The 12,329-nt window shown below is 43.5% G+C and overlaps 1 protein-coding gene across 1 annotated transcript in view; it reads left to right on the forward strand.

Moving 5' to 3' along the window:
• Positions 1-12,329, forward strand: part of SNX30 (sorting nexin family member 30) — a 118,655-nt gene that overhangs the window by 67,512 nt on the left and 38,814 nt on the right. Inside the window, exons 4-6 of the mRNA XM_029053778.2 lie at positions 2,918-3,076; positions 7,728-7,923; positions 11,883-12,082. Of these exons, the coding sequence (XP_028909611.1) occupies positions 2,918-3,076; positions 7,728-7,923; positions 11,883-12,082 (555 nt within the window). The remainder of the gene's footprint in view (positions 1-2,917; positions 3,077-7,727; positions 7,924-11,882; positions 12,083-12,329) is intronic.

A 12,329-nucleotide genomic window follows, 5' to 3' on the forward strand; every position in this document is an offset into this window, starting at 1 on the left:
TTACCCCCTGCCTGACAAGGTAGGAATATACGATCTTGTTAAGTGGGTACACAGCTGACTGGGGCTTTCAGAGGATTAGAGGAATAATAAAATGGGTAAGGAAGAGCCAGCCCTGTTCTTTATCGATCCTATTACCGGCATGTCATTTAACTATTTAAAAGGGGTAAAATACTCATTCCCATGAAAAAATCCACCTTGGCTATCAAAAATACTATATCAGTTTCTCCCCTGCCCAACCAACTTGTTGCATCCTTCTATTTTCCAGATGCTTAATAGCCTGAAAGTGTACATCACAATGGTTGTGATTTGTATCTAATGTTTATATTTGAATTTTTCATTTTCAGGAGTTTAATTTCATTGAGGCCCAGGGCAATTTCTTCCAGTCCTTGGGCCTCTGTTAATTAAGGTAACTGGAAAAAACAAAACAGCCTTTTGTTCTTTAGGTTGACACTTCATTAATATTTTATGGTCCTTTCAGCATGAAGCCATAAGTATTCTACACCCAAATAACCTAACTAACCTGCTTAGGGCACTAAAGAGTATTGTCATGGTGACGAATGATAAACAGATTTAAGGGAAAGGAAGTGAAGGATGTCATGTTCAATGAAGATTGTACCTAGGGCATAGCAAATATTTTGAAGCACATAATAGCTGCTGGTATGGTAGCACACTATGAAATGGGGTAAATTAGCAACCACTGCACGGGATTTTGACAACAAATGCAGTGGACAATACATATAATGACAAGTCCTAAAATTAATAGCGGACCTTCGTCATACCACTTTGGGGATATGTGTTTGTGAGAGAGTCTTTGCAGCCCAGTCTAGGAAAGACCAATTATTTTTTCCTTCTCCACTCATACAATTTCACTGGTTTTGACTTTTGTCAGTGGCCTCTCAAATCTTTGCAAGTAAAATGCATATTTTAAAGCCTGGGAGAGATTACTCCTTTGCAAATATTCAAGTCTTCACAACAGTTTTAGAAGGGAAGAAGGGACCCTGATAATTAAATGCCCTTTTCCAAGTCACACAGAAAATAGAACTAGGAATAAAACTTTATAAGAACCAAGTGCTGTTTATTGAAGAGTGAATATATACTTGTATCTTAATTTGTTTGCCCTTCATTTCCCTTCACCCAGTTAAATCAAATCCCAATCAGGCTATCGAAGAAATTTAGGTGGTGGCTTTGAGAAACTAATGTTAAATTAAATGTTCTAATTCCTCCTCAGAGTACCCCTTCACACTAACTTGACTTGTGTTTTGGGCATTAGTACAAATATCTGGGTTTTGTTTTGGTTTTTTTGTCGCTTTTTCCCCCCCGTGGTGCTTTGCTTCTAATATAAATATGGCAATGTAGAGTTGATTCACTATTGCAGACCTCATACACGAGGTATTACATTCTCCAGGTTAATTGTGGGGGCAGATTTAATTCAGGATAAAATGTAGATTACACATCTAAAAATCTTAAAAACAAGAGCTAAAATGCAAATTTTCAAACCAAGTTTAAAAGGATTCTTTGCTCCAAGAGATCCCCTGCAGAGGAAACCTAAGGATGGGGGCAGTGCCAATTCCAATTAGTCAAGGACATGTGGGTAGGGACAGGGTGATATTGGAAGGGCCAGGAACTGCAGCACTTGGGGATTCTACCACAGATGGGAGCCATAGTGAATCAATCGTATTTATTGAGCACTTACTGTGTGCAGAGCACTGTAGTAAATGCTTGGAAGAATTATAACAGAGTTGGTAGACACATTCCTTGCCCAAAAGAGCTTACAGTCTAGATGGGGAGGCGGGCATTAAAATGCCTTTAAAATAAAGTACTATGTCCTTAAGTGCTGTGGGACTGAGGGTGGAGTGAATAAAGGGTACCAATCCAAGTGCAGGGGTGATGCAGACGCGAGGGGGAGTGAGGGGAAATGAAGGCTTAGTTGGGGAAGGCCTCTTGGGGGAGATGTGACTTTAGTAAGGCTTTGAAGGCGGGAAGAGTGGTCTGTCATTTATGAAGGGGGAGGGAGGTGTAGGACATGGGCTAGAGACGGTGGCAAGATAGATGAGATTGAGTACAGAAGTTGGTGTTAGAGGAGTGCAGGGTTGTAGTGTTGTAGTAGGAAATCAGTAAGGTAAGGTAGAAGGTGGGGAGATCATTGGTGACATCTGAAAGGGCAGCTTCTATGGAGAGAAGGGGGCAGAAAGTTTGGAGGGGGTCAAGAAGAGAATTGGAAAAGAGCAAGGGGAGTCAGCGGGTGTAGACAACTTACTCTAGGAATTTGGAGGGGAATGGTAGAAGGGAGATGGGGTGATTAATTGAGGGGAGCCACGGGGACAAGGGAGGGCTTTTTTTAGGGTAGGGGAGACGTGAGCATTATTTGAAAGCAGTGGGGAAGAAGCAACTGAAAAATGAACATAGCAACCTAAGGGAGGGGCTGGGAAAGAGTGAATGGTGTTCTCCACTCTGTAGCAGGCCCTCTCTCCTCCAAATGTTTTGTTCTTGGGGTCTCCAATTGCCCCCACCCTCGAAATGTTCCTATTTGCTTAGCCACTGAGATGGGAGGGGAAGTGTGGGGAGAGAGAAAGAGAAGAGGAGGCTGCCAGATTATGCCAGAGATGAGGAAGGCAGGGAAAAGAGCAGATAGCAAGCAACAGAAGCTGTTGAGCTAAAGGGAGGTCTGTGAAAACAATCAGGCTAAACCCCAAACCCTATCTTATTTTATTTTTTAGGAATCAGATGGAAAAAGGGAGATAATATGGTCAATTGGGGAAAACTCACAGAGGCCATACTCTGTGAGTTCGTATGTTTAAAGATCAAACCAATTAAGATGAATTTTTATGGCCTAATTAATGGTAAATATTTTTTGCATAACTAGAAGCAACAGAATGGAATAAAGTTACCAAGCAACCTGAACACTTTTTTTCTATAGCCACTTCCTGAAAAATTTGTGATGAAAGGAGTTGTTGATCGTTTTTCTGAAGAGTTTGTGGAGACCAGAAGGAAAGCTTTAGACAAATTCCTGAAAAGAATTGCAGATCATCCAGTGCTTTCCTTCAATGAGCATTTTAATGTTTTCCTTACAGCCAAGGTAAGTCGATTTTTATCAGGTCCTTTTTTTCTTTTAAAAGGATAAATTAACAATTATTTATATTTTAGCCAAAAAGAAGTGAGATATGAAACTTAAGAGAACTTTTCTAGGAAAATACAAGCCTGTAAGAATTGTAGGGTGCAATGGAAATGCTTAGAGTAGGCAGAAGAATTAAATCACTGGTGAAAAACACTCTAGGCTTCAAGGCTCTCCATCACCTTGCCCCTTCCTACCTCTCCTCCCTTCTCTCTTTCTACCGCCCACCCCGCACGCTCCGCTCCTCTGCCGCCCACCTCCTCACCGTCCCTCGGTCTCGCCTGTCCCGCCGTCGACCCCCGGGCCACGTCCTCCCGCAGTCCCAGAACGCCCTCCCTCCTCACCTCCGCCAAATTGATTCTCTTCCCCTCTTCAAAACCCTACTTAAAACTCACCTCCAAGAGGCCTTCCCAGACTGAGCTCCCCTTCTCCCTCTACTCCCTCTACCACCCCCCCCCTTCACCTCTCCGCAGCTTAACCCTCTTTCCCCCCATTTCCCTCTGCTCCTCCCCCTCTCCCTTCCCATCCCCTCAGCACTGTACTCGTCTGCTCAACTGTGTATATTTTCATTACCCTATTTATTTTGTTAATGAAATGTACATCACCTCGATTCTATTTAGTTGCCATTGTTTTTACGAGATGTTCTTCCCCTTGACTGTATTTATTGCCATTGTTCTCGTCTGTCCGTCTCCCCCGATTAGACTGTAAGCCCGTCAAATGGCAGGGACTGTCTCTATCTGTTGCCGACTTGTTCATTCCAATTGCTTAGTACAGTGCTCTGCACATAGTAAGCGCTCAATAAATACTATTGAATGAATGAATCAGGTGAGTTCAAATGGCACATTTGGCCCAGGGAGGTATCTAGAAAAGTGTATAATAATAATCATAATTATGGTGCTTGTTAAGTGCTTACTATGTGCCAAGCACTGTTCTAAGTGCTGGGGTAGATACTGGGCTCACATTCTTAATCCCCATTTTACAGATGAGGCAAGTGAGGCCCAGAGAAGTGAAGTGTCTTGCCCAAGATCACACAGCAGACCTCTGGTGGAGCCGTAATTAGAACCCATGACCTAGGACTCCCAGGCCCGTGTTCTATCCACTAAGCCACGCTACTTTTCAAAGGGAGTCATCCTTCCTCTCTACCTCTGTAGCCACCCAAACTGTCCTTTTTCTTCTGCTCAGAGCCGCTGAGGAAGCAGAGAGAGGGGAGGAGCCATACTCCATTCGCTGACTCTGAAAGGGCTTGGTGCAAAGCTTGAGGGACTGTAGCTTCTCAGTACCTTCCTGGAGCCCTGTAAATCATGCCCTCTCCCTTCATCTTCTCTGCCGGTGGTACAGGGAAAGTGCGGGGAGAGGAGAAGACTAGGTTCAGGTTGGAGCTGCCCAGAGCCATTCCTTGTTGGCCACTGTGGTCATTCTCTACCCTTAGAGAAGCTAAGCGTTACAACACAAAGGTACATTTCTTCCATTCTGTGAAAGTGTGGTATCCCGGCACTTGAAATACCATATGCGCTCCTGGTTGCTGCATCCAACCTGATTAACTTGTATCTACCCCAGTGCTTAGAACAGTGTTTGACACATGGTAAGAGCTTAAGAAATACCATAATAATAACCCGTAAAAACACACACCGAGACATGGACACGATGGAAAGATATGAATTCATGAAGGCTGTGGACTGGGTGAACATGGAATTGTTTCACTCGCTTCTGTGTCGCCCTGACTTGCTTCCTTTAGTCATCCCCTCTCCCAGCCCCACAGCACTGATCTGTATGTCTGTAATTTGTATTAATGCCTGTCTCCTCCTCTAGACTCTAAGCTCACTGTGAGCAAGGAATGACTGTTATATTGTACTCTCCCAAGCACTTAGTACAGTGCTCTGCACACAGTAAGTGCTCAATAAATACAATTGATTGAAATCCCTCAACAGAACGATGAGGCCCCCATTTAAGCTTGAAGAGGTTAGGTGCAAAACAAGCAGGAAACATTTCTTCATATGAAGGTGATAAGGATATGGAATTCAACTCCACGAGAACGTGTGTAACTGGTATCAGCAGGTCCAAGGGGAGTTTGGATAAATTCATGGATAAGTGGCCCCTCCCCCCCAAGTTATTGATGCATTAGAGGGGCAAAATTAGGATTGTTAAGGGATACATCCAAAAATGCTAGGATAGAAGTGGAAGAGTGCCACCAAGCATCCTGTTGCCCCAGTCAAAGGTAGAATCCTGGGCTGGATAGACAATTGATGTAGTAATTCTCTTCTGTTAACTGTGGCACCTCTCGGCTGCACCCTCTAGGAATAGCCCTTCCTTCTTGAAGAGAATGAGAGCAGGCGATCGATATCTGATGGAATCTTCCATCAGGAAAGATGGCCGAGCCTCAGTTTTGAGACTTCAAGACCGAGACCCTACAAGGAGGAATTGATTTATACTGGTAATAGCTTGTGCAGAGGCATTTACACCCTCTTGCACCTGGCAGTCCTGTCTCTGGGGCACGGAGTGCCCTGAGCTAGTAGGGGAGTGGCCCACTGTATGTGCTGTGCAGTCTTTGCCACCTGTGTTAGCCAGCTCCAGGTGGAACTGGGGGTGGCACTCACTTCTCCGGGTTCTCAGAAGAGGACTCTTTCCGCTGGCCCAGCGGCAAGACTTCAGTTAGAGGTAGGCCCTGTAATTCCGAGGCAACATAACCCAGGATTGTGAGATGGCAGCAGCATGGCGGAGTGGATAGAGCACAGGCCCGGGAGTCAGAAGGTCATGGGTTCTAATCCCAGCTCTGCTACTTATGCTTTGTGACTTTGGGCAAGTTGCTTTACTTCTCTGTGCCTCAGTTACCTCATCTGTAAAATGGGGATTGAGACTGTGAGCCCCACGTGGGACAGGGACTGTGTCCAACCAGATTTGCTTGTATCTGCCCCAGATCTTAGTAGAGTGACTGGCACATAGTAAGCGCTTAAATACCATAATTCGTATTATTAATATTGCATAGGGCCACTGGGTGGCCTTGTGGGATTCTGAGATATAATAATAATAATAATTGTTAAGTGCTTAAGTGTCAAGCACTGTTTTAAGCTCTGGGGTAGATACAAGCTGCTCAGGTTGGACACAGTCCTTGTCTCACATGGGGCTTACAGTTTTAATCCCATTTTACAGATGAGGTAACTAAGGCACAGAGAAATTCAGTGACTTGCCTTAGGTCACGCAGCAGACAAGTGGAGAAGCCGGTCTTAGAACCCAGGTCCTTGTGACTTCCAGGCCTGTCCTGCATGATATCCTTCTTGCAGGTTAAAGTGGGTTTTGCATCCATCATGGTCCTGATTGTTCTTGTTATTGTGTTAAGCACTTATGTTCCAAGCACTGTTCTAAGAGCTGGGGTAGATACAAGGTTTTCAGGTTGGACACAGTCCCTGTTCCACATGGGGCTCACGGTCTAGGTAGGATGTAGTAGAATTTTACTCCCCATTTTACAGATGAGAAAAACGAAGCACCAAGAAGTGAAGTGACTTGCTCCAGGTCACACAGCAGACAAGTGGTGGATCTGGGATTAGAACCCAGGTTCTCTGCCTCCCAGGTCCATGCTCTTTCTATTAGGCCATGCTGCTTAAACTCTGAAGCTTCGAACTAGTTCAATTTTTCCTGATTCTTCCTCCATTTCAGAATTGGTTTAAAAGCTCTGAGAGCAAGTGAATGATCTCCATCCACTTCAGGCAGCTCTGCTGCAGAACTTTGTTTTCGCACGCCTCTGAAACCGTTTAACTTTTATCCAGGACTTCCAGTGAGGCTCTGTTGTTGGTCAGCTTTCCTCTAGCCTGGCCAATTTTATTATTATTTTGAATTAGGCTTTCTTCAACAGGCAATATGTCCAAATGGAGGATCCTTGGTCGGTAAGAAAATTAGCACATTTATATTTGTTTTCCCTTCAAATTGGCAAAAGTATTTGGGGATGGCAGTATCAGTTGACATAAGATTTTATAAGGGATGGTCTCCATTTTATGAAGAGAAATTGAAGCCATGTAACAACATGGCTTAGGTTTTTGCATTCACCAGTGTTCAGTCTTGTGGCTGTCACCCACTGATCTTTTGTCTTCCTCAGACTAATTTGCATATCTAAATTGTGCATCTTGGTACAAATGTTTCCATGGTGAGCAAATACCCATCATTTAAAGGTTTTTCATCTTTGTTCTTAAAGAATTCACTAAGGTAGTATTTCTTATGTAAATCATGTTACTGGGATCTTAAAGCACTTTAGAAATGTTGTATCCCTGAAAACCAAGGAAAGGTTTAGGAAAGGGCTGAGTTTGTTGTGTATGTGTTGATGAAGTCAGTGCCCCTTGATTTGCGATGCAGGAAAAGACAGCCTAATTGATGTGCTTGGAGATAGAAGAAATATTCATTTTTTTCAGTTTCTGAACCTTTCCAGTCAATTGCAGATAGCCATTGTGTTTGATATGAAGAAAGAGAAGGGGGTTTTTAGTAGCGGGGTTAATACTCTTCTCCAGGGAATACCCTGTGTTCCACATCAGACAAGCAGAACTTAGTGTGCTGGTTTAAGGGTGGTGTTTACTGTAATTCCACTGTTGCAGTTATTTATTCATTATTTATTTGTCTTATCCTCTGCCAGGATCTTAATGCCTACAAAAAGCAAGGGATGGCATTGCTCTCCAAGGTCGGAGAATCAGTTAAATATGTCACAGGAGGCTACAAGCTGAGAAGTCGACCTCTGGAATTTGCAGCAATAGGTGACTATTTAGATACATTTTCTCTGAAGCTTGGAACCATCGATCGGATAGCTCAGAGGATTATCAAGGAAGAAGTAGGTAAGTTTTTTTCTTTTTTTGTGTGTGTGTGTTTTTTTTCTTTTCCCCTAGCATATTGTTCAGGTAACAAATTTGTAGGAGGTACAGTCATGTGCCTTGGGGATTACTAAAATTAAACCTTTGCAGAATGATAGCCAATTTATTCCCATGCCCCAAATGGCCAATTTACAATAAAAAAGAAAAATGTGGCAGGGAGTGTTAGAGAGTTTGCAGCAGGGCTTTAAATAAGCAAATTTATGTCCTCCCTCCCGTTATCAGTAGTGACAGTGGTGCCTGCTCCACTTCATTTTCACTGTGTAAGCACAAAAGGAATAGTAACTGTGGTATGTGCCAAGCATTGTACTAAGCACTGGGGTGGATATAGGTTAATACCTGCTAGTCTTCCTTTCCCACAATAGTAGTAGTAGTAGTAGTAATTTTTTTAATGGAATTAAGCACTTCCTATGTGCCAAACATTGTACTAAGTGCTGGGGTAGATTCAAGCTAATCAGGTTGGACACAGTCCTTATCCCACATGGGGCTCACAGTATTGATCAGCATTTTACTGATGAGGTAAACAGAGAAAGTGAAATGACTAGCCTAAGGTCACATAGCAGACAAGTGGTGGAGCAGGGATTAGAACCCAGGTCCTTCTGACTCCCAGGCCCCTGCTCTACCCACTGAGCCATGCTGCTTCTCTGTTACCCAGTGCAGTCACTGGTACTAATAGGCCCTATAATTTTGGGCACTGCCAGATGAGTAGCAATTGCCTGAAATCTGAAAGTTTAATTCAATGGGCCAAAATCTTCAGTTTGTGAAAAATCTGTGGAGTTTTGATTGCTGCTAGCTTCCCTGAAGCAAAGGCCTTCTAAGAGTAGTTGACTGATCTGCATTTGACAAGATTTCTGTTTTCCCCCTTTCTCTTTCTCTCTTTTTCCCTCTACTCTATATCTGTTTCTCAGCTCTCAGTTACACATAATGCCAGGTCAACCTGGATCACAGATCTCAAACCTCCCTTCCCAGGTGTATTTTTGTAATCCGTATTGATTTGGAGGTTGGCTGCAGCAAGTAGAAGATGGGCTAATCTCAGTCTTTTGAGCTCAGCACCAGGAGTGAGATCCATGATCCAGTCTGATCCATGGTATTCTGCAGTCCTGAATCTCATGATCACATATGTTAAAATAGGCCCATCTGTGGCCAATCGGGGGCATGTGGCCTAGCAGATAGAGCACGGACCTGGGAGCCAGAAGAACCCGGGTTCTAATCTCAGCTCCACCACTTGTCTGCTGTGTGACCTTGGGCAAATCACTTAGCTTCTCTGTGCTTCAGTTCCCTCATCTGGAAAATGGGGATTAATAATAATAATGGCATTTGTTAAGCGCTTACTATGTGCAAAGCACTGTTCTAAGCACTGGAGAGGATACAAGGTGATCAGGTTGTCCCACATGGGGCTCACGGTCTTCATCCCCATTTTACAGATGAGGTAACTGAGGCACAGAGAAGTTAAGTGACTTGCCCAAAGTCACACAGCTGACAAGCGGCTGAGCCGGGATTTGAACCCATGACCTCTGACTTCCAAGCCCGTGCTTTTCCCACTGAGCCACACTGCTCATTAATGCCATGACCCCTATGTGGGACAAGGATTGTGTCCAACATGATTAGCTGGTATCCACCCCAGCCCTTAATACAGTGCCTGGCACATAGTAAATGCTTAACAAATACCATCATTCTCTTCATTATTATGGGAAGACCAATTACCCTAGGCCCTCATCCCCAAAATAGTGCGATACCTCCTGTGAAGAGCTGGCTAGGTCAGGGCCTTCAGATATTTTATCTACAGATAAATAAAATGAGAGACCCTGACCTTGTGGATGGAAAGAAGTTTTTTTGCTTTGGTTTGCCTGAGGCCCGTGAGGGACCTATGAATGGCATAGCTGAAGGGTATTTTGAGAATCTGGGAATCTCGGGTTAAAAAGTTAGGATCGATATAAGAGTAAGGGAGATCTTGCCCTCTAGACTTTAAGCCCCTTGTGGGCAGGAAAGCTGTTTACCAACTCTGTTATATTGTAGTCTCTCAAGCACTTAGCATGGTGCTCTGCATACAGTAAGCGCTCAGTAAATACTAAGATTGACTGACATGATTCCTTTGTATTCATTCAATTCAAGCCTATTTATTGAGCGCTTACTATGTGCAGAGCATTGTATGAAGAGCTTGGGAGAGTACAATACAACAATAAACAGACACATTCCCTGCCCACAAAACCTGTACCAAATATTTAGCGTCGCTTTTAGAGTCTAATTCATGCCTTGATATACCAAGTAAATATGGTACCTGTCATCTGTCTTGGAGAAGCAGCGTGGCTCAGTGGAAAGAGCCCGGGCTTTGGAGTCAGAGGTCATGGGTTCGAATCCCGGCTCTGCCACTTGTCAGCTGTGTGACTGTGGGCAAGTCACTTAACTTCTCTGTGCCTCAGTTACCTCATCTGTAAAATGGGGATTAAGACTGGGAGCCCCACGTGGGACAACCTGATTCCCTGTGTTTACCCCAGCGCTTAGAACAGTGCTCTGCACATAGTAAGTGCTTAACAAATACCAACATTATTATTATTATCTATTCCAAGGAGACGCCTGCATAATTTACGTACAGCAAATCCTATTAGCTCTGAGAGATTCGCTGACATAGTGAGGTGAAGAACATTAAGCACTAAAGCAGCAGCAATTGCTGGCCTCCTGGTTTCAATCAGTGGTATTAATTGAGCACTTTTTGCTTGGGAGAGTTCAGTACAGTAGAACTGGTAAACACCATCCCTGCCCATAAGGAGCTAACGATATACAGGGAGAGGCAGACATGAAAATAAATTACAAATATAGGAAATGGACCTAAGTGCTGTGGGGCTGAGGGAGGGGTGAATATCAAGTGCTTAAGGGATCCGGGTGCCTAGGTGCTCGTTATGGGCAGGGAATGTGTCTTTATATTGTACTCTCCTATGTGCTTAGTACAGTGCTCTGCACATGGTAAGTGCTCAATAAATACGATTGACTAAGAATATTTTTTATTGAGCACCTGCTCTGTGCAGATCACTGAACTGAGCCCTTGGGAAAATGTAGGAGAAGTAGGAGACCTGATTCCTGTCTACAAGTAGCTAACAGGGGAGATGAACATATAATCAATCATATTTGAGGGCTTACTTTTTGCAGAGCAGTGTACTAAATGCTTGGGAGAGTATAATATAGCAGAGTTGGTAAACACATTCCCTAACCACAAGGAGCTTAAAGTCTAGAGGGATAATAATTTTACAGATTATGAGAAGTGCTTCAGTTGTAGAACATCTAACTCAGTCTGTGCAAAGGTTCTGAGCTAGTTGGAAGGATGTAACCTGGGGAGAAGAGAAATTCATCTGGGGAAACTTCCTGGAGGAGATGGGATTTCAGAAGTTTTTTGAAGATGGGCATACTTGATGTAGAGGAGTCTTGGTGCTGAAGTGTGTTGGGAATCCATTCTCTTTTACTCTTTGCAAGGCAAATTCTAGGTCAGTTTGCACCACAAGAATGCAAAGTTGTCAAGGCACTGGAACAAACTAGCATGCTTTTCTGTCTGCACTGACTTGATTGCTGATTGGTTTCTGGTCAACTTAATGTTAGCTTAGTTGATGCTGTCCCTTTTAACATTGATGCTTATTTTAAACTTTCTGTAATATATCCATCTCTGCTGTTAGCACCTCAACTCATGGCTGGCACCATTAATGCCTGGTCACTTTTCATACCATACTTGTAACAGGTTTGGGGGGGCTGTTTTTTGAGGAATGTAAGTCTTTCTGTCAGCTGAGTATGGACAAAGTAGATATGCAGCTACTTTTTTAGGTAGAAAATTTTCCACTGGGGAAGCAAAGAGCAGCAAGCTTGTCATGTATTGATTGCCTGTGGGCACAAAGTTTATTACAATGGGTGTGTGAAATACATAACATTGTCTTTCTTCCAAGAATACCTTGTGGAACTGCGAGAATATGGTCCTGTTTATTCCACCTGGAGTGGATTAGAGGAGGAACTAGCCGAACCCCTGGAAGGAGTGTCTGCCTGCATTGGGAATTGTTGTACAGCTCTGGAGGAGCTGACCGATGACATGACAGATGACTTTCTGCCAGTGCTGAGGGAGTACATTTTGTACGCAGAATCCATGAAGGTAAATGGGATTGACTGCAAAGAATATGGCATTTCTGGTTCAGTTGAATATTTAAGTAAGACAGACATTCCCATTGTCTTCCTGTTCAAGTGAGTGACATTTAGGAATTGTTTCTAAGACTACTAGATAGTATCAATCTTAAAGCTTCTAACTGGGTCACAAACTTTCTCCCTCACCTTTAATTGTTTGACCCCAAAATACTATTGAATTTTGACTCTGCTCTCCCTGACCCAAGACAGACAGACAG

The sequence above is a fragment of the Ornithorhynchus anatinus genome, chromosome X3 (assembly GCF_004115215.2).
Source record: "Ornithorhynchus anatinus isolate Pmale09 chromosome X3, mOrnAna1.pri.v4, whole genome shotgun sequence".
NCBI classification, from domain to species: Eukaryota; Metazoa; Chordata; class Mammalia; order Monotremata; family Ornithorhynchidae; genus Ornithorhynchus; species Ornithorhynchus anatinus.